This window comes from Carassius carassius, chromosome 13, assembly GCF_963082965.1.
Source record: "Carassius carassius chromosome 13, fCarCar2.1, whole genome shotgun sequence".
In the NCBI taxonomy this organism is placed as follows: Eukaryota; Metazoa; Chordata; class Actinopteri; order Cypriniformes; family Cyprinidae; genus Carassius; species Carassius carassius.
The window spans coordinates 25,057,127-25,079,470 of NC_081767.1; the positions used below are offsets into that span (position 1 = coordinate 25,057,127).

At 39.8% G+C, this 22,344-nt stretch overlaps 1 protein-coding gene and 1 long non-coding RNA gene across 4 annotated transcripts in view; one reads left to right on the forward strand and one right to left on the reverse strand.

Annotated features, from left to right (window-relative positions):
- LOC132156182 (zinc finger protein 423-like) overlaps window positions 1–12,754 on the reverse strand; it is a 161,624-nt gene extending 148,870 nt beyond the window's left edge. For all 3 annotated transcript variants that reach the window (XM_059565076.1, XM_059565075.1, XM_059565074.1), the window contains exon 1: window positions 11,898–12,754. In XM_059565076.1, the coding sequence (XP_059421059.1) occupies window positions 11,898–11,937 (40 nt within the window). In that variant the 5' untranslated portion in view covers window positions 11,938–12,754. The remainder of the gene's footprint in view (window positions 1–11,897) is intronic.
- Window positions 12,755–12,791: 37 nt separating this feature from the next.
- Window positions 12,792–16,935, forward strand: LOC132156184 (uncharacterized). The gene is made up of 2 exons (XR_009437388.1): window positions 12,792–13,298; window positions 13,544–16,935. It is a non-coding gene; the product is annotated as an uncharacterized LOC132156184 (long non-coding RNA).
- The last annotated feature ends 5,409 nt before the right edge of the window (window positions 16,936–22,344 follow it).

Genomic DNA, 22,344 nt, shown 5'->3' on the forward strand with positions numbered 1-22,344 from the left:
CACAAATATGCTTAGAAATGCACCCAGGCACATTCTTCAACTCAAAGATTCAAGAAAAACGTAAACCACAATGGCATCACACACACACACGCAAGAGCACGGTGCTACAGTGTTCACTAGAAGAAAACATAGTCAAAGATTAAAGGGGCGCTCAGATCAGATCTGAAATTTGTTTTTCATCTGTCTCACCTGTCAAAGACAAGAGGAAAAATGTTTGCAATATACCTGTGCAGAAACAGAAAGAGAGATAGAAGGATCGAGGAAGGCTTAGAGAAGCTGAGTCTGAATGAAATAAAGCGGAAAAAGGAAAAGAGAGAGCAGACATGATTAAATCCCGTCGGCTGTGTGGGGCTGTCAGCGACTGTGACACTAGGTTCAGATCGCTGCTCACTAGGGAGAGCACCATAATCACGTTCTTCCCGTCATGATGCCATCAAACAGGTACGGGATGGGTGGGCGGCTGCAATGGGGACGACAATGGCAAAGCCCCGAAACCACCACACACGTCCCATCCCGTCTTGTCTAAAATCCCCCTTCAATAAGAATGGGCATTAAAACTTGAAAGTGACCACAACAAACAATCATGCAAGCTCAATAATTCCATGACTGGACCAAAATTCTAAAGATTTTACTAGATGTAAACATGTCATAAAGGAGTCCATTTTTCAGTTTTGACTGGTTACTGCATTATTTTCAGCAGTTCATCAGACAGCAATGTGTGTCAATGCTGCAGCCCATTGGATGTTCAACTAGCAGCCCTTGGGCCAAATTCTGCACGTCTATCATTTTTATATGACCCTCCTATTGATTAAATAATGACGAAATTGATGTGCTGCCTCATATACAAAAGCGCATAAATTGGCAGTTCAGGCGTACATATCTGGTTATGTCTAATCCAATCGGTTCCATTTATGAAAATAACTCCGCTATGGACTAATTATGGTAAAAAAAAAAACAATTGAACAACAACAGTTGCAGGTTCATGTGCACAATGTATGTTTTAAACATGTAAAAGGTCAGCATTCTCGATCCTGAACATAATTAAATCGGTTTTTTTTGGGTTGGTTCGGTCAAATATTTGGGCTTAAGCAGATTTTATATTTCCTCAGTTTCTTAAGAGCTTATAAGAGTTGCCTTTAAAATCTCAAAATATCACATAAATATAGCGTTTCAGCATCAGTTCAGGCAGGCCACGTAGTCAAGCTCTGCTATCAGCTGATACCCAGATCTAACAGCTGATCTGATCGCTAAAGCACTCAATTGGTCCATTTCAAACAGGGCGCCCTATTTAAGTGCATTTTCAGTCTGCTGCTTGGCTGCTTCCACTGCATTGCTTGCAACCCACCTCCTCCCCTAACGCCTCCTTAACTTTGTTTAACTTAATCAATGTCATTCTGTTTTCATTGATGCATGCTCTGTTCTCAATGGGGGAATTTTATTTGCTGCTCTCCCAGTTTTAAATGGGAGATTGTCCCCAGAAGCTGCTGCTGTTACCTGACTAGCTTTCATGGAGCTCATGAAAAGGATGGGTAACTCAGAACAGAGCCATACCGCCAAATGTAACTTTAACAATCATGCAAATAAAAGATATACAAATTGGACTTAAATAATTGTCTATGGTATTTTTGACTCAAGTGGTCCTGACTGAAATGCTAATAAACACTATTTTTAAGGGTGTTTAGCCTCATTTTGCATGCCAAAAATAAAAAGTTGCTCACCCAAATAGGAAAATTAATGTCTTTTACTAACCTATATGTGAAACACAAGAGAAGACATTTTGAAAGGAGGAGAAAAAAAATCCACCCCATAGACTAAGAAAAAAAACATTCAAAATATCCACAAAATAAAGTCATACAGTTTTTGAAATTATGACCATTTCCATTTTGGGGTAAATAAAGTGCAAACACAAAGATTGAAATATTTAGATAGATCTTTGGCCTTCCTCAAATTTAAATTGGATCATTTGGCCTTTTAAGAAAATAGCTGTACACAATGGCTGCATCGCAAAACTTCAAGAATTAGGATGTTTTTCCACAGAGCACTTTGCAGATATCTAGATGGAGAGCAACTTAATGGAACAGAATACAGGGGTCTTGTGATGCATTTTACTAAAATATTTTTGTGTGTTGTTGTTTTTTAAAGCAGCACTTTTAACTTGGCATGTCTTGTGATTAAAAACAAAACAAGGCATAACATTCAGACGCATTTGCTCACAGACAAACAATGCACAACAGCGCAGATCCCCAAGTACTCCATTGATTTATCTGTAGAGTACTCAAGGAGACAAAACGACCAAAATGCCTGCTTTACACCCTCTGGCAGGTGGAGGGCCCCTTGCCGAATGCCCCTGACCTAGGAGGAGGACGGCCTCCCTGGATCACATCGCCTTCGGGACCCTCCAGAAATAGATGGTCCCAGTGCACCACCAACAATACCATCATCCGAACAGGAGGAAGAAAGAGAACAGGGCTGTTACACACAAAGACATAAGAGTACAGCCTGACTGCTCAGAAGACAGGAAGAACAAGAGAGAGAAAAAAAGAGAGAGAGAGAGAGAGAGAGTCTTAATTGCCTTATCCTGTAGTACAGGCTGGGGAGTGCTTTTTGACTTCGGCTTCCAATTTCACGCTACAGCATTATTTAGTTTGATACAGACTTGATTAGGCAGTACAATGTGTCCCTCTCTGAAGGAGCTTTGTGGCCGGCCTGCATCACTAGAGGACAGATTAACTCTGCAATCACGCTCCTTCTGAGACCCTGCTACTGTTTGTTTAGCCCACCAGAGACTGTGCCAGCACATGTTTGTTTGTGTATGGGGATTTTGTGGGAGGGGTTCTTATTAAATGAACTCTACCCACACTTACAGCGACCCTTATTATAGGACATGACCACAAGATATAGAAGGAAAGGGTTTGGGGGGATAATGCTCAGTCCTTGACCTCAAGGGTCTTCCTTTCCAGTACGAGAATTTTTAAAGAATTCTGTCACAAAACATAAATAAATACACACAAGCGTGCTGGTGAACAATACTTTTAAAAATAAAGTTACATTACTTTCTACAGAGTGTCTTTTATCTCACCAAATAAATAGATTGAATGATTTGCATTCTAAAACATTATATTAAATAAAATCATTTATTTAAATTATATAAATAGAAGATATACATTTAAACACATAATTAAACACGTTAATGTAGTAGAGATTTAATCATACCTATTACCTAGAAAAGGTTAGTGTTAGATTGCTTATGCTACATAAGTTACTTTTAATGAAAATCACTTATTATAGTTGACCCATAAATGAAAATTCTGTCAGCATTTACTCACTCATGTTTTTCCAAACCTGTATGATTTTTCCCTTTTGTTGAACACAAAAGAAAATATTTTGAAAAATCCTGGTAACCAAACAGTTGACATCAGCCACTGACTTCCATAATATTAAAAAAAAATACTATGGAAGTCACCAACCCCTTTTTAACCTTTTACGCATCAATTGTGATTACATAACGCACTGTCACTGTTAATAAAAGAAGCCATAAAATAACACTTAAGTGCAACATACTTGGACTAAAGTGTTCCGACCAATTATGGACTGATTACTCCAGAACCAATGTGTAAAGTATTGTGTTTTACACTATGCCTCAAGGTAGTGTGGTGCAAAACCTCTGATATCAAGAGGTTTTGTCTGAGTTTAATGATCGAGCTGGAGCCTGGCAGCCTGGCAGCCTGGTCCCCTGTCCATCACTACAGAACCGGTCAAAACTTTACATTTTTAACATCTGTCCATCCACCCATCCATCCATCCATCCATCCATCAACACTAAGGCCCCACAGTACACAACCCCCCTCGCCCCGCGATATCCAATTCTCTTTCTTTCTGCTCCCTCTCTGCCTCTCCTGGAGCAAGTCGGGCCCTGTTTGATGGTGACATGAAGCATTTATTAGGCAAGAGAAGCGGAGCAGGAAAGAGAGAATAAAGAAGATTTGGGAGTGCGAGTGTGTGGATGGTTAATAATTTCTGCGCACTTTTCTTGGCCCTGGATTATTTTTTTAGTTGTGTTCTTTTTTTTTTTTTTTTGCAGTAGCTGAAAGACTCTTCCCCATCATGTTCAACCACAACAACACCGATACACACCTATCAGAACAGCCCACAGCGTGCTCGCGCATCCGAGTGCCAGCAGATGGATGTTTAGATACACGCTGTGCCTGTAGCATGGAGAGCTTTACCTGGGGACTAAGCCGACGAGATATAACATAAGGTTAACTTATTTCGTTTGAATATGGCAAGCATTTTGACACAGTTTGGAGTGAATTCCATCTCTCTGGCAGTGCTCTAATACAAACATACACACGTAAGCTGCACTGAAATGCAGATCCGTCGCGTGTGTGCTGGCAAAAAGGTGGATCTGAATTTGCTTCAACACATCTCCATAGATGTGGCCCGAGTCATCTCTCTTGACACAAAACTCCCAGATAAGCACCAGGAAACTTTCACAAACCATCTTAAACACAGATTTTGGGGGAAAATTGCTACTTTTATAAATAACAAGCCTGTCAGAGCCATGGTGCAGTGGGTGACGCATGTGCATGTGACACATAAGAGCCATTGTGCACACAGGGACACAGTTTTAAGTCTAAATCATCCCATTTTCTCCACTATCTTATCAGTCTTTTTTGACATGAAGTGCCACTTTAAATTTATACTGTTAATTGCTGTACCATATTCCCCAACCCCCCATTTTTAAGTCTCACTCCATATGCAATTGAGTAATAGCCCTAAGATTTCAAATATAGTATATAAAGTGTTAGTTTGAAAACACAATTTACCTGCATGGCGCAAACCCACTGGACTTTCATTTACTTGCATGACTCACTCAATACTCAGTTTTAATACACCATGATTTTCTTAACCAAAAAAAATATATATTTTTTTTTCTCTCTTATATATTATATAAATATAAAAATAACAAAGCAATATCAATTTATTTAATATTAATTTTTATAACCTTGAGCTTGTACAGTCAGGCAATAGGGTGAGAAGTGAGGTGAGATGACGTGAACAGAGAGAAGTCAGAGAGGACAGCGTAATAATCACTCTTCGCCTCATTCAGTTCCTCTGGGAACTTCTTGAATACAGGAGCAGCCCTCCAAATAAGCACACATGCTAAGTGAACTGCACACAATGGAAAAACCTGACTTTAACTAACAAATCAACACATCGTAGAAGAACAACTGTTTTGTAAATGACATTATTCTGCTTTTTTCTCGTCTGCCATCCCCTTAATTCTCCCTTTGTGAGTGTATATGTGTGTGAGCCCTCTTGAACGAAGAGCAACTTTAATTGTTTCTTCAGTATAGCCCCGCTGTTTGCATGGGTTATTATCCCCGACTTTGCAGGGGGGGGGGGGGGGGTCTTGCTGTTTGACAGGGAATTAAATGAAGAAAAATAAGGAAAAACACGTCTGACTCTAGGATCAAGGGCTCATCTTTCTCTGGAGTCAGACGGGCTTGCAGAACCAAGTGTCTTTTACAATGAGGGGCTAATTCTGTCTAAGCCAAAAAGGCTTTATGCTAGGTTCCAGACTAGCCTCAGGATAAAGCAAAGAAATGTCACGCCTTAAAATCAATTTATCAAGGCATTACTAACCCAACACAGAGACCCGTGGTTCACACACATAATCTGTCCATGATGAAACAGCAGACTGACAAGTGCAGCTTTTCTATCATTAGCCATGTCTGTATTTTTAAAACTAGTTGCTTTAATTGATAAGTGAAGGGTCACAGCTGTCTTTTATCTTTCTGCTAAATCAATTACACCTCTTTATTCGCAAACGTAATTGTCTAGAAGATCTAAAGCAAGGTACAGCCAGACATTTTGCCTCTGGATGAACTCTGCAAATTACTCAAAAGTTTCATTTTGCAGAGTCAAACTCCATCTGTGTTTGAAAGGGCAAGGCTGCTCAACTCTGTAAGTGTATCTTTGTTTTAGCGGTTTTGTTCTTGCTGCTAGAAAACTTTTCTAGGCCTTGTGAAATCGATAGGTTCAGCTCTGGAGAGAGCCACAAGTGTTCAAGAGATTTCTCAGTGCGTGGGCACATGCTCTCACACACAGAAACATTTCACCTCCAGCTATACCAGTCCTTCACTGGTCTAAGATGGCTCCCTAAGCGCTCTGCCATGGGAGGACAGATGACCTGGTGAGGGGTCAGAGGCGACTCTGGGGGGCACAGCAGGGGTCAAACTAGCACCAGCACTCCTCATTAATGACCTCTGCAGCCCTTCAATCACCACCCCCAAAAAGCTCAGACCAGGGCCTGTAGCCTGTCCAGCAGGGATACAGGCCAATAAATATATGCATCAGCCAGGTGTAGAGAGTGGGCCTAATTGCCCCCTTTCCTTATGTTTAATGTACAGCCCAGCGAGACGGGGCAGGGTCGTAGAGCAGCCACACAGAGAGGAGTAGAGAAAGAGCATTAATGCATCTTTGAATATCAGGAAAAGTCAATTACACACAGACAAACACTTCTAACTTTTAATGTAAAATACTGTTCAAATGTTTGGGGTCAGTAACGTATATTTTGTTCAACCTAGCTACATTTTAGAACTAAAATACATGGGGAAAAAATTATATTTTCACAAAGAAATAATATTTTAATATGTTTGAAAATGTAATGTATTCCTGTAATGGCAGAGCTGAATTTTCAGCAGCCATTATTCCAGTCTTCAGTGTCAATGATTTATAATTTATAAATTCTAATATGCAGCTCAAGAAACATTCTTATTATCATCATCAATTTTAAAAACGTTTATTTAGTTATTTAATATTTCTGTGGAATTTTTTCTTTCAGGATTGCCTGATTGATAGAAAGTATAAAATGAACAACATAAAATCTTTTATAACATTACAAATGTCTTTACTGACATTTTTAATTGAATGTGTCCTTACCAAATAAAAGTATAAATTCCTTTAAAAAAAATTTTAAAAAAAGAATCTTACTGACCCCAAATGTTTGAACAGTAGTAACCCACTCCACCTCATAACATCGAAAGTTTGACAGGCCTAAATTATGAAACAAGCCTTACGATATGAAACGTCACTCAAATTCATATTCTAGGTCACCAAACTTAATTTTCTAAATGTAAAAGTATACTTTCAAGATGTACCACAACGTGCTTTCTAGACAAAAGTCTCTGATGTTCTCGGCGGACTAGGTGAAAATGGCTGCCATGTTTAATCTACATGGGTACGAGCAGCTTTGAGAGACTCTTTCTCGGTGCGTTGTTCCAGCACGTTTTAATCTGCCCTCTGCAGCAGCCCAATCCGGGCTCCAGAGCGCGGCATCTTAGAACGGCCGTGATCCACCGGGAAGGCCTGACAGGGGAGCCTAGGCTGGCAGGCTTGGTGGGGAAAGAAGAGGGGGGCGCAGGGAATGCCAACCACACAAACAGAATTAATAACAGCAGGCGTTAGAGCGACGCTTTCTCTTTAGAAGTGAAGCGTGGCATGGAGCGGGTCCGCAGTGAGCGCCGGTTCCGGGCCACTGAGCCCAGGCCTTCTGATAAAGCGTATGGCTAAGCCGGTACAATGGCAGAGCCTACGAATGAGCTCTTACATTAAGACAGATTCTTCCCCACAAAACTAGCAGGCAGGCTGCTGATAAGGAGTCGTCATTGGCAGACACACTGCCCACCGGGGAGAAACCCACATCCAAACCCACCCGCTTTTTCCTCCCATCACAGACCATATGAATTACGCCGTGATCTCCACACCAATAGGGGTCACTGCTTCGAGATACGGCAAGGTGTAACTATTTGACTTGAAAAGAAAGTTAAAGAGCGAAAGAAAAGCGTGCCTCTTAATATCATGATACAAGTCACATCAACACCCAAAGAAAGCCATTAAAAAAGACCTCAGCTGCTGTCAAACTGTGCGCAATTACATTTTTTTTCCTGGTTCTGATTAAATACTTTTAGAGTTGTTTAACTAATTGTTCATGCTGTGAAGTCAATGAAAACAAAAAAAAGCAAGAGCATAAAAATCAATTTTGTGGTTCATCTCCCATTACCTCAAAATCACACCCTCTAACAGTCAACACACACACACACACACACACAACAAATACTACACTCTTTATCTTCACATAAACAAGTCTAGAACTGAAACAAACACTTTCTCAATTTCAGATCATTATTGTCATTTGTTTAAAAAAGCTTACTTTTTTTTTTTTATCCAAAATTTAAACCAAAAGTTAAACACATAATTAGGAAAATATTCAAAAAAAAAATGTTTCTGGGACTACAACAGAAAGGTGAATGGAAATATTGACTAAAAATAAATATAATCAATTATTCTCAACGAACCATCATTCGAACCATCAAATGTGCAACAGATGCAATAGAGTGATTATGTGCACAAAATTATTGGAAACAGCACACCAATCAAAGCACAAAATTAAAAACACAAATGCAGATGCATAAGAGGGCTGGGGATTCTCGTTCCCTGATCTCTTCATTTGTGGCTCTGCAGCACTATGGTAACTCACTCCAACATTTTACAACAGCCCACTGACCAATGAAACTTCTGCGCTGTTGCCAAAAGTCTAGGTGACAATAAAAAGCCATTTCATTTTAAAACCAGATGGTGACAGAAATGAGATCTATACCACTACATAACCACACACCAAAAAAATATCAACACAACAACACATTACAGCTTCATTGCCTCTTCTCTTATCCTCTAGCATGTAGCACAGCCCGGGGAGCAGTTGGGGGTTCGATGCCTTGCTCAAGGGCACCTAAGTCTCTCTCCACCTTCAATACCACGACTTAGGTGCCCTTGAGCAAGGCATCGAACCCCCAACTGCTCCCCGGGCGCCGCAGCATAAATGGCTGCCCACTGCTCCGGGTGTGTGCTCACAGTGTGTGTGTGTGTTCACTGCTCTGTGTGTGTGCACTTCGGATGGGTTAAATGCAGAGCACAAATTCTGAGTATGGGTCACCATACTTGGCCGAATGTCACTTTCACTTCACTTCCCTCAGAAAAAAAATGTGTAAGGATGAGAAATTCAACTAATATCACTGAAATCAAAGTCAAAGTCAAAGTCACCTTTATTTATATAGCGCTTTAAACAAAATACATTGCGTCAAAGCAACTGAACAACATTCATTAGGAAAACAGTGTCAAATCACACAATAGAAAATCCCTGTAGTGTTCTTTAAAGATGGGAAAATCAACAACTTCTCACAAATCTCACATAATAAAACTACAAAATTAATAGAAAATTTAACTCGATGTTGTGTATCAGTGTATGAAAATCCCTTCCATCCCTCAGTCCCTCAGTTGTTGAAATGCACATCTGAAAATTTACATTCAAAACAGCGCGTAATTACCCAATTCCCTATCGAAACCCTTGCTAAAGGATACGTATTCTGCAGGAAGAGCTGAATGCCTTCCTGAAAGACATTTCAACATGTGAACCAGGAACAAACTCATCCACATAACCACATACCCAAAAAGACTTTAGTGTCAGTGGGCAGAGGTGGAATAATGCCAGTAGATTTCACTCTCAGCAAGCTGCAGACAATCATTACTCTGATGTCTTCTCCCCTCCTTAGAATAAAAGGTCCAATTTGATTTGACTGACTGTAAACAGCAGTAAAAAAAAAAGAAAAGAAAAGGAAAAATGGAAATAAGTGCCCTCACTGTCTCCCCTCCTGTCATGTGCATTCATCCCACTCTTAATGTCCTGCAAATGAAGGGGATTTATTAATGTGTAATTAAGTAATAATCATCGCTACATAATGCATGAAACACTCATGGGGACGGTGGAGATATGAAACAGGAATGCCACAGCCAAGCACTCAGTGCATAGACACACATTAAAAAGGGATTAATTGAGAGAAATAATATTTTGATAAGCGCAGCTCCCTCTCCCCCTCTGACGAACACTCGCTGTCTTTTTCCTCTCAAAATAATCTCTCTCTCGCTTTTGCGTGTGCGAGTAACACTGGCAATCAGTTTTTTAATGTAATGTGATGTGAGAGCATAACTTCCTTTACTGGAAAATAATCCCCGTCTAACATGACAATGGGCAACGTTTTTTTGAGGAACCCCCGCTCTTTCTCTCTCTGTGTGCCTGCATATGTTTTCTACAGCCATAACACCTGCAGATTTGAAGATATCAAAGCAGAAATTAATGACAAACAAGCTTAACCTCTGGAAGAGCGAGCCAATACACTAGACACCGGGACAGAAAAAAACATGAATGATTTTGTGCATACCACACTCAGACATATTGTTGGTGCCCTTCTAATCTCCAAGCATAGCAATCAAAGCTAAAGGTGCTGGACTGAGATAGGGACAGAGTGAGCCTTGGTTACATATTTAATTGGCCTCTGATTGACGTGCATCACTGAGTCAATACAATCACTGTTTACCCCCAAACCTCTGCGCTGCAGCAGGCCAATGCATACTCGATAGAAAACTGAAATAGTATTTGTTGCAATACAACAAAACATTTGATTTTAAAATGCCTTGAAAAAAAAAACAGAACAACAAACAACATTATTAGTTAATGATTGGGTGGGGGGGGGGGGTGATGCATATTTAAATATAATAATATTTCGCAATCACTTTGTGCATACGGAAAAAAAGCTGGTCAATATAAAAAAAATTTAAATATTGATTGCATGGTCGAAACGATTGCGGTCTTTCTCCTAAAAACTCAACAACATTGTTTAAGATTGATCTGCACTCAGCAGGCTCGGTCAATGTTAAATATCCCTGACAATATAAGTGATTCTTAACACGTTGTATTTTCAGTTCAACAATCTTGAATATTATCCATTTACACTATGTAAACGTACAACCATTTTTTTTTCTCATGATGAACCTCTGCAGATTGCGGCCGTTAATTAAAAAAAACTGGTTATTATTTGGGGGAGGGGGTACTAATATGGGCCACATGGCCACCCGAAAGCCCATCTGGTTTCTATTGGGGTGAGGGTGCCAAGTGATATCTCGACCGGCAGCACAATATCTGCCACATATTGCTGATGGACAAGACAAAATAGCAGCAGGCCTTATTGCTCCTAAATTCACCTGCCTGGGAGTGTTGGGTCTTGTAGGAGGGGCGTGAATGAGATGAGACTGTGTGTGACTGATTCTGCCATGTCAAACTCACAACCGGGAATAAATTTGAGTCATAAAAAAGCAGAGGTTTATTTAAAAAAAAAAAAAAAAAAAAAAAAAAAGAGCTATAGAGAATTAAATTCCATTCACAATACTACTACTGACTGAGAGGGGGGTTTCTAAACTAAGTTTCAAAAACATTTAAGATTATTTAGGATTTCCACAAAGAGGATAAAATAGAAATATACTTGTTTTAAAGGTATATTGTATGACTAGTAGCAGTATTGTTAATTTATAAAAATAAAAAAAAGTTAATAAAAAAATTAAACATACTTTAAAAAAATACATTTAATTGAATAATTTCATAAAATATTACATAATGATTATTGACTACAAACTGATGTTTAATTATAAAAACAAAATATAATTTAATAAAATTGTGTTTAAATTATAATTTAAAATACTACTGATAATAATATTGATAAATAACCTAAATTAAACTCGAGCACTATTTCTAAGAGAGCACTTTATAGATAACTTGTACAGCCAATCACAAGACCTTGGGCACCTGGCATCAAAAGGAAAGCGTTTCATTTCTTAATTATCTTTTAATGCCAAAAACCTTCTTTAAAGCCTCTGAACATAATGACACTATTGAGAGCAAACACACTAAATCGATGAATTTCACAGTCCCCGCCAGATTTAGCCATGAAATTTCATTGGTCATGTGAGTTGTTCCCTATCGTATACCAACATAAAACGCTTACCTTTAACGGAGCGCGGTTTGGCCTGCTTGCGTCTAGACATCTCCGTGCTAACAACAATATTTTACTTTCTTTAACGGGTATCTCGTCCTCTCCCGAGAAATATTGACAGGTCACGCGCTGATACTTGGGAGATTTCTTCACTTTGCCTGTTGCAATGCGGCAACTTCAGTCTCGCTAGTCCAGAAGCGTTCAAAGGAAGAGAGAGTACGGCAATGGAAACTGATATTCCAATGATTTAACTCCTCCAACCTGTAGATTTAACGAATAACTTGCGGTTTTCCCCGTGCTTGAGAAGCGAACGCTCTTTTGTTCCTCCGTAGCGGTAGACGCTGACGGTGGAGCGGGCACGCGCGCTCAGAGTTTCAAGAAGCGGAGCGTGCCCAAATTACACCTGATCAGCAGCGAGAGGTGCCAATACTTGCCGATAATGTGTTAAACCCACTTCGACGGTGTTTCGGGATTGATTCGCAATGTTTTTCCTCCTTTTTGCAGTTGTCGCAACTGTCTCTTTACGTTATGATCCCGCCGAACCGCCCTCCTTCGCTGTTATTTTTCCGAAGGTGCCACTCTCGATGGCATTTTACGCAGCATTTTCACCGGGGGGATTTTTCTTCTTCTTGTTGTTTATCGTCCTAAAAGCCGTAAATATTTCTAGTCGCTAGCCTCTCTCTCCCTTTTTCTTTGTCCTGACTCTGGACTTCCCTCCGCCTCCCGATCCGACTGCTGGCGGGGCTGCAGCGCAGACACACATAATAAAGCCAGGCTTGGCTGGAAATGTAGCCGTGTCCCAGCAGGAGGATGTGAGAGTAGGGTCCCGGCGGGGGAGCGCTCTGATCCCGCAGGGAGCTCCGCACAGCCTGGGTTGAGCAGACAGAGAGAGCCAACAGCACCAAACCATGGTCAGCCATGGAAACTACAGCTTAACTTGGTGCACGGATCGGGGCCAAAACACGGAGCTTCGAGGAAACTCTGCAGCGTGCAAGGAAAAAAACGGACTGGATTAGCCTTTTTGCGCTCCTTGTATTGGTGCCATCGTCTCGGGTTCACTCCAGCGTTTAACTGTCGATTGGATAAGATGACATTTTGACTATTTAGAGGAGGGGTTTTTCTGAACATTTATCATTTCTGCGTCGTCTTTGCAATACGTTTATCTGCGTTTAAACGGATACGATTTAGGATTAAAGGGATAGTTCAGCTCAGGCAAAAAATAAAAACGGTGTCATCATTTACTTACCCTCTCGTTGTTCCAAACCCGTTTGACTTTCTTTCTTCTGCTGAGCACAAAAGTAGATGTTAGGCTGTATGATAAAGTCTGACAGCCTCACACACTTTTTCCCCATACAATGAAAGTGAATGGTGACTGAGAAAAAGAAAGTCTTACATGTTTGAAACAACAACAGGGTGAGTAAACACATCAGATTTGTATTTTCTTTTTGTCAGTAAAAAAAAAAGTGTTTATCCTTTGCAACAATAAATGCATGCATTATATTTTTGAAAAAGGTCTGCATTGAATCTTTTCAAGATTCAATGCATATTTTTGATATTATAAGATGATATTATAAGATGCTGATATTATAAGATGCGTTGTTTTATTTTCATTGGTATTATGGGATGTGTTTTAATTAACTTTTAACCCCTTTTTCTAGGATTCTTGTTGTGTTCTTTTTGGCAGGACTAGGCCTTTTTGACTGTGTTTTCAGTCCCCACAGCATCTGTCTGGCTGTCTGCTTGTGCTGCCGAAAAGCAATCACCGAAAGAGGATAATTTGTGCAAAAATCAACCTAAGAAATGGTCAAAATCACACGCAGCGCACCAGAGCTGCTTGGCCGTTGTCATGGATAACATGGTGGGCACCCTGTCTTGGTCAGCGGGATGTCCTGCAGATTGAGCTAGGCACCCCACAGAGCCACGGAGCGGCCTTTAAAATTGACCCCCTGTGGAGGACCGGGGCCCCTCTTGTCTCGTCTGAGCGCACGCCTGGAGACCGCTTTTAAATGTGCTTTTAGTGTCCCAGAGAGAGAGGCCGCTGGCACGAAGGGGCGAATGCTCACCGCAGTGGTCCCTTTTCTCGGATAAATTCAAAGGAGGAAAATAGCCCACATTACAAGCTCCTTAAGGGTCAAGGACAGCCAAGACATGAATGGTTTGAAAGAGTGGCATTGTGAAATCACATAGCAAGCGGTTACACCCTCTGTCATCTTTTTACAGATTTGCATTTTTCTTGTGCCACAATGAACAGTTCAGAATAAGACTTACAAGACATGTGGATGAAATTAATTAAGACGCTGGAGAAAAAGAGGTGTGAACTGCAAATGCGGTGGTCCTGTTTGGAATAGACGCTGATGCTATTTAAGGACTATTTTAATGAGTGGCAAATCATTTTTTGAGCTTGGATGACTGCATGCGATTTGAAAAATATTGAATGTTTAGAAGAGGAAGAAAATCTCTCATTGGATATTATAAGGAGGATGGCATTTGCAACACTTCATTTCACTGCTAACTGAATTCAAATGGTGTCAGTATTGGCTGGTATATTCCTTCACGCAGCAGGGACGGTGGTAGATTGATGCCCTAACATTATTCATTATTCAAAATTTAGCAATAACTCAACAGCGTTTTGTCCTTTCGCTCATCCGTCTCCTCTCTCGCTGTACCTAGGTATGCTGCTATTCTTATGCGACTATCATCCATTGGACAGTGTGGACCCAGAAAGCACCCTTAAACACTCCCCCATTGTACTGTCACAAGCCTGGAGAGTTCATGTTATATTTATGTTGCCTACAGCGTATTCTCTCTGCTCTGTTCTGTTCAGCTGAACTAACGCCAACTCCTCCAGGTCCCCCCTCCACAGACAATGTTATATCTCATTGGCTTTGCCCTAGATAGGCTATTTTTGTATGAAATTATTAGACATAACTGATTTAAATACTGCAAAGCCAACACTCTTTTGTCTCGTTTACAAAGTACAGGAGAGGCACACGCTTACGGTGTCATTTCTGTCAATCCATACAAGGAGGTTAAAAATACAAATGCATTTCAAGCTAATGGATCTGAAGCAGGGCCAAGAAAAAATAGCAATTTTAATAGCTTCCTTCGATTCGGGTTTTACTTTCGGGACTGAGCTACGGTGACCTGACCTGATAAAATCTATTATGAAAGCAAAAAATGTCAGGAAAGCATTGCCGGAAGCTTTTAATTGTCTCAACCTGTACATCAGCAAAATATAGGATTGCTAAAATATGCCGCTGTACAGCACTAATTATCCATATAAGAACAGCACGGCACTTAAAACATCACGTTTTGTTTGTTACGGTGACCCCAGACCCAGACAGCCGTGCTGATGCCGAATGCACACGGGCACACGAGGGAGAGGTGGAGAGCAGGAACGCAGATTGGGGCTGACCGCTCGGCTGCACTTTAATGTACCCTCTACTTCATCAGTCCTGATTAGCCACCATATAAATCCAGATTGAACATTACATTTTTACTGCTGATTGTCTTCCAAACACTCTCAGGTGTTGGCGTTTTAAATGCCAGGTTGTGCATCTGTCCTCGCATCCCTTCAGCTTGCTGCAGTGAGACGTCTGACTTGAAAAATGGGGACCCTCTTCAGAAACGAAAGCAATGCAGAACAAATTTCAGGCTTTTAGGCTTAACACGTCTTGTGCCAAAACCTCAATAACAAGCCCCCCTCCAGCCCCCGTTTCCCTGGCTCTTGCCCCAGATTTACACAAAGAAACACCAGCTTTATGGACTTAGGGCATTAAAGCATAAAAAACAGCGGACAGAGAACAGGTTCGGAACACATGGCGCCAAACGTGGGGCACGATCGCGTCAGATCGCGCAGGCTATACGCTTTAACGCTCCAATTCTTAGGTACACAGCCTTGTTTTCAGAAGGGCACATGAAAGGGCTTAGAGAGAGAGAGAGAGAGATGAGCAACAGCAGCGAGGAGGCCGGCGCTCCAGCAAAAAAACGCTTTTCTGATGAGCTGCAACAATGCACTCACTCCCACGACATCAGCTCTCTGTTGGGAGTCTCCTCCTAATTTCCTCCATCCATAATAAAAAGAGATACATTAAACAGTGCCATTAGTGCCAGCAATTTGTTTTATTCTCCACAGAAAGAGAAATGTTATCTGTGGCGGACAAACTTAACCCAATTAAAGCTCATTGTGTATGGGGGCCTTGCTGGGTCTTCAGCTGATGCCTAGGAACGAGGGCAGAGGAAGCCAACTTTGGGGAGGGAGAAGGGGAAAAGAGAACGGCTGGAACACGTCTAGAGAATTAGGGAAAGTAGGAAAGAGACAAATGTGCTATCAGGAAGAAAAGACGGGAGGAGAAATTATGTTTTTGTACGTTTCCCCCCACATCAATTCCCTCCCAAGATGGTCTGGTAGAGGAATACTGCACAAAATATACACTCAAAACAAAAATGCACAGCTAATTTGGCTCTTAAATAATTAGAGTGAATGCAAAACCTTTCCATCAAATTGAAAAGGGGAGGAAATGCGAACAAAGTCACACGTTCTGAGATATTCGCTCATACCCTCACAATTTTGCTGTTAATTGTTGTGATAACACCTCTCGATAACAGGGGTTTAATTATCAACATGTTTGGCTGTTAGACCCAGTACCTGGCACAGATCCTGGTGAAGGGCTCAAGGTTTCTAATGAAGATCTCACTCACAGCAGCACACAGGAGCTCAGTGTGGCGCTGTCCTAACAAAGAAGCACATCGTGTTTAGAAACGACCTGGGTATCTGTGAATTCTAACACAATAATGCCAAGAATATTCATAGTGATACATTTTGATTGATATCCAGTTGTGCGGGAATGGCAAGTGTGTGTCTCTGTGTGGGGGGGGGGGGGGTGATTTTGTGTGATTGAGGAATTGTAACAGTAACTGAATCGCATATTGTGGGACACAAATGAGGCATGCCTTCCATTCTGTGACGGCGAAAGCTGGTTTCACTCCGTTTGACTGGTAATCCTTCCATCGACTACTGCATTTATCGGCTTTAGTGGAGTCGTTTTTTGCTCACTTACCCAAAAAGGCCCAATCAACACCTCCCAGCTGGTGAAATGAAGCAGAACCGGCCTCCATTACTTTGAGACGTGATGGATACTTAACAGCTGCGGTCGAGGGTCTGTGATCAGAAAGTGGAGAGATGAACAGCTGTAAAACATGCCCTACTAAAGACATGCATCTGCTGACAGTGTGTGCCATTAGGATTAACATGCAGTGTATTTACTGTATACGACTATGCAGAGATCCATCCAGAACCTACTTTTGTTCTCACGCGAGGCCTAAGAAACATTTATGTGAAACCATAGCAAGTATTTGAAGGAGACTTCTGACATGTGATATTAAAATATACCAAATAAAATAAGGGCATTAATTCTTTTGAAATGAAAAAAATATATATTGAGCAGCATTTACTTTTTTACCATGATTTTTGTCCTTAAAATATCTAGTCTTGTTTCTATATTTGGTTTGTAGTCTACGTTTATCTAGATTTGTCCTCAAACATTATGTCGTCTGAAAGCAATATTCTCTCGCTCAATTTGGAGGATGTGCGCCAACGAACGCTGCACAAATACAGATTCCTTTTATTATTAAATTTCAAAAGTAGCTACATTCTGCAAGCCTTCGATGTATCTCCCAATGGTTTATTTTTCATGAGAAAATGATATTTACTATTACTGAGGGAAAATACATTCATTCACCCTAGTAATGTGTTCCAGAGAACGAAAACAATTTGGGTTCATTCTGTTTTTAAATCGTATTAAATGCTGCATTTCAGTGTTTCTCTTTTTCAAATGAAATATTCAAATAAAGTATAACCAAATCTCATCTGAGAAGATAATGTATGTAATAGAAATGCAATGGATATTTTGATAAATACGACCATAAATGAAACACTGAACTGCTGCGTCAAGCGTATGTTACGAAGGTCTACAGCGCCATCTAGTGGTTAAAATTAGCTTGCACTCAGATAGCGTCGTGTTTCGTGGATTGTTACTGCTTTTTTCTGCCTCTGTGGTGATAAAATAGTCATACATATTGCAACAACGCAAAATTTTATACATTTATATTTAATTTGTAACATTAAGAATCTCCCCTTATTTAACAGGACAGCTCATCTAGAAATATCAATCGTCATCATTTACACACGCTCATGTTTCAAGCCCGTCTTGTCTTAGGCGAAGATAAGGAAATAATTTGTCCATTTAGTGAGGTAAATGGTAACAGACTCTCTGACTAACATTTAAATTCCACGTAAATGTCATTTTTGGATTTTACTTTTTCTTTAAGAAACTAAAGAAAAATAAGATGACCTCATATATTTCCAGAAAAATAATGTATTTTTCCTCTGTCCATTTATGTTGACTATATAAACCGATTTCCTATACATTTAAAAATAAATATATAACAAAATCATGCTTTATTAAGTTAGAATAATGTCGTAATTATCAGATTGAAAATCGAGATTATAAGAAGTTAGTTGTGATATAAACAGCCGAAATTCAATGTCATTTTTGTTTTATTTATCTCATAATTATGATATACCATTTAAAATATTTTCTAATGTGGCAGAAATGAACTTCCATACTTTACCTCTAGCTTGGAAGGGCTAGGGGGTGGGGGGGCTTATAATGTAAATATTATTAATGAGCCCTTGTGTTTAATAAAAAGGGAGAAACACCATTTAAAAAAAATATATATAGGAGCAACTTCCGATCAATGACAAAAATTTACCTTCATATTATGAGGCAATATTTGACTTAATGAGATTTGCAGGGGCATCTTTGCAATGGAATTCTTTCTCTTAAATGTGTCATCTTTTATTAATACATTTATATTTATTAATTGTTTTTTGTTTTTTAAACAAACAATGAATTGAACAATAAATTAAGAGAATCAGAAGTGGCATGAATGCTTTGAATGAAATACTGAAATAATACTTTAAAAAGTGAAAGTAAAAGGCCATGGCAGCAAGTCTTGTCAATGACTCATTCATTCGTATATATATACATACACATGCACACACTGTATGCACAATTATTAGGCAAGTGATTATTTTGACCATATCATCATTTTATCCATAATTTCCAAGTCCAAGCTGTATAAACTTGAATGCTTATTGGATTTAATGCATATCATTTGATGTGTATTTGTGTAACGAGGGAGGGTGTGGCCTAAGGAAATCAATACCCTATATCAAGGTGTGCATAATTATTAGACAGATTCTTCTCCTCAGGAAAAAAATGGGCCAAAAAAGAGATTTAACTGACTCTGAAAAGTCAAAAATTATAAAGTCTTTCACATGGATGCAGCACTCTTGAAATACCTAAGATATTGTGGCGTGATCACAGAACCATCAAATGTTTTGTAGCAAATAGTCAACAGGGTTCCAAGAAACGTGTCTAGAAGAAAAGACACAAATTAACCGCCAAAGATTTGACAAGAATCAAACATGAAGCTACCAGGAACCCATTATCCTCCAGTGCTGCCATATTCCCCAACTGCAACCTACTTGGAGTGTCAAGAAGTATGAGGTGTTCAGTTCTCAGAGACGTGGCCAAGGTAAGAAAGGCTGAAACCCGACCACCTCTGAACAAGACACTTAAGTTGTAACGTCAAGAATGGGCCAAGAAATATCTGAAGACAGATTTTTCAAAGGTTTTGTGGACTGATGAGATGAGACCAGAGCCGGATTATCCATAAGGGCACTTGGGCCAGTGACCAGGGGCACCAACCATTCACAACAACTAGGGGGGCACCACATGACACAAGCTTTAAAAATATTTTTCGTAAATTGTTTTATTATTAACTTGAAATTCTTAAAAGACCATACATAACTCGTTTATGAACACTAACTTAACAACAACAATAATAGTAATAAATTATAAATAAAGATTACATGACCACTATCAGTCCCCCCCTTCCGTCCCCAATCTGTCAGAGTTGAGTTGGTCCACAACAAGTACGCGCAAATGTGTCGTTTTTTTAACGGCAACAGAAAATGAATCAAAATGGACAGATGTCAATTGAGTGGTTTTGCAAAAAGAACGTTAAAGAAAGACAAGGACGCTTGACGTTTAGCTACAATTCAAAATGTTCCAGGGATCATTTGTCAGGATCATGTTGTCAGGACGTATTTTTGGACTATTGCGACTTAAACTTAGGTGCGACTTGTAGTCCGAAAAATACGGTAGTTGGACAAGTTAATAAATTACATTTGATTTGAGAAATCACCTTAATTATGTTTATTGGGGAACTTAATTAATTATTGGGGGGGGGGGCAGTTGAGGTATAGTGCCCAGGGGCACCACACTGTCTTAATACGGCCCTGGATGAGACTATCTCTTGACGGACCAGATGGATGGGCCTGTGGTTGGATCAGTAACGGAAACAAATCTCCACTTCGACTCAGACGCCAGCAAGGTGTAGGTGGGGTACTGGTATGGGCAGGTATTATTTAAAGATGAGCTAGTTGGACCTTTTCGGGTTGAAAATGGACTCAAAATCAACTCTCAGACCTACTGCCAATTTTTAGAAGACACTTTCTTCAAGCAGTTGTACAGGAAAAAGTCTGCATCTTTCAAGAAGACTTAGATTTTTATGCAAGACAACGCTCCATCACATACATTAAAGTACTCCACTGCGTGGCTGGCCGGTAAAGGCCTTAAAGTTGAAAAACTAATGACATGGCCCCCTTCTTCACACGACTTAAACCCTATTGAGAACTTCTGGGCCCTTCTTAAGCAGGAAATTTACAGTGAAGGTAAACTGTAGACCTCTTTGAACAGTGTCTGGGAGGCTGTGGTTGCGATTAATTTTTTCAGACCGATTCGATTTCGAATATCTCCCCATTAATTGACTACTAACAATTTATACATGTTGATTTACATATCTGAATGAAAAAAACATGAATTCCTTAACATTGCAATATATGTTTATTGCTCTTAAAATTACAAAATAAAAGACTGACTAAGAATGCATTACTTTGCACTTGTATAGAGATAGCATTCAATAAAACCTTGAAAACACATAGCCTACTGAAACAAGCTTACTGAACACATAGGGTCTAGCTTACTGAAAAAAGTTCTTCTTTCAGATGAAAATAACAACAACTTGATGTCTAGCATTCAATAAAAAAGGTCACCCAAAATACTTGTTTAGAGCAATTGAAAGTAACCAATTTAAACTTGAGGGCTTTAAGCCAATACAGAGAGTGCTTTTCCAAAAAAAAAAAAAATTAACAGTGGGAGCTAGCAGCCTGTCATGGAGAAAAAAACATATCTCAGAATGCTCCACGTGAAACTTTGGCGTTCCCCCCTTTTTCTATCGTGTCTAATGATTTTGGTTAATATGCACGAGGGAGGGAGGGAGGGAGAGAGAGAGGAGCGCAAGACAGCGCTCGTGTAGTTTGAAGACTGTGAGTGCGCGAGCGCGCGTGAAACTTTGGCGTTTCGCCCTTTTTCTATCGTGTTTAATGATTTTGATTAATATGCACGAGGGAGGGAGAGAGAGCAAGAAGCGCTCCTGTTGTTTGAAGACTGTGAGTGCGCGCGCACAGCCGGGGCTCTCTCTCTCGCCCTGTCAGGCGCCGCAGTCATTCTATTCTACATCACTCACCGATCAAATAAGGCTTTGACAGCTGCCAAAAAAAAGATCAATGCAGAAAAAACCCTGGATTGGTTATATAACGTTGGACAGAATGTTGGACAGAATGTTGATCCGGCCATCGCGTATATTCAGCGCACATAAGGTAAACGTTTTTTAGAGAAATAAAAACAGGTCGACGAATCGATGCGCATATTAGGTCATCGATGACCTCGACGCGTTGTCCCAGCCCTAGTCGCGGAGGTTTCTTTTTGAAATTTCAGAAATGTTTATTTGTAAATTGAGTTAACAGGTGAAAATAAACAAGTGAGATGGGAAAATCTTTGTTTTTCATTTAGTTGCATAATTGTGCACACTAATAGTTGCCTAATAATGGTGTACATGTAGATATTCTCTTAGGGACGCCAAAACCTCACTTTTACTACTTAAATGTTTGGGTTTGTTAACATTTCGGATTGACCAAGAGCACTGTAGTTGCACAATAACAAAATTAATCCACAGAAATACAACTTGCCTAATAATTGTGCACACAATGTATAAATATATACAGTACAGACCAAAAGTTTGGAAACATTACTATTTTTAATGTTTTTGAAAAAAAGTTTCTTCTGCTCATCAAGCCTGCATTTATTTGATTAAAATACAGAAAAAATGTAATTTTGTGATATATTATTACAATTTAAAATAATTGTTTTTAAATTTATTATACTTTAAATTATCATTTATTCCTGTAATGCAAAGCTGAATTTTCAGCATCATTACTCCAGCCTTCAGTGTCGCATGTAACATCCAATCTATCACATGATTCATTCTA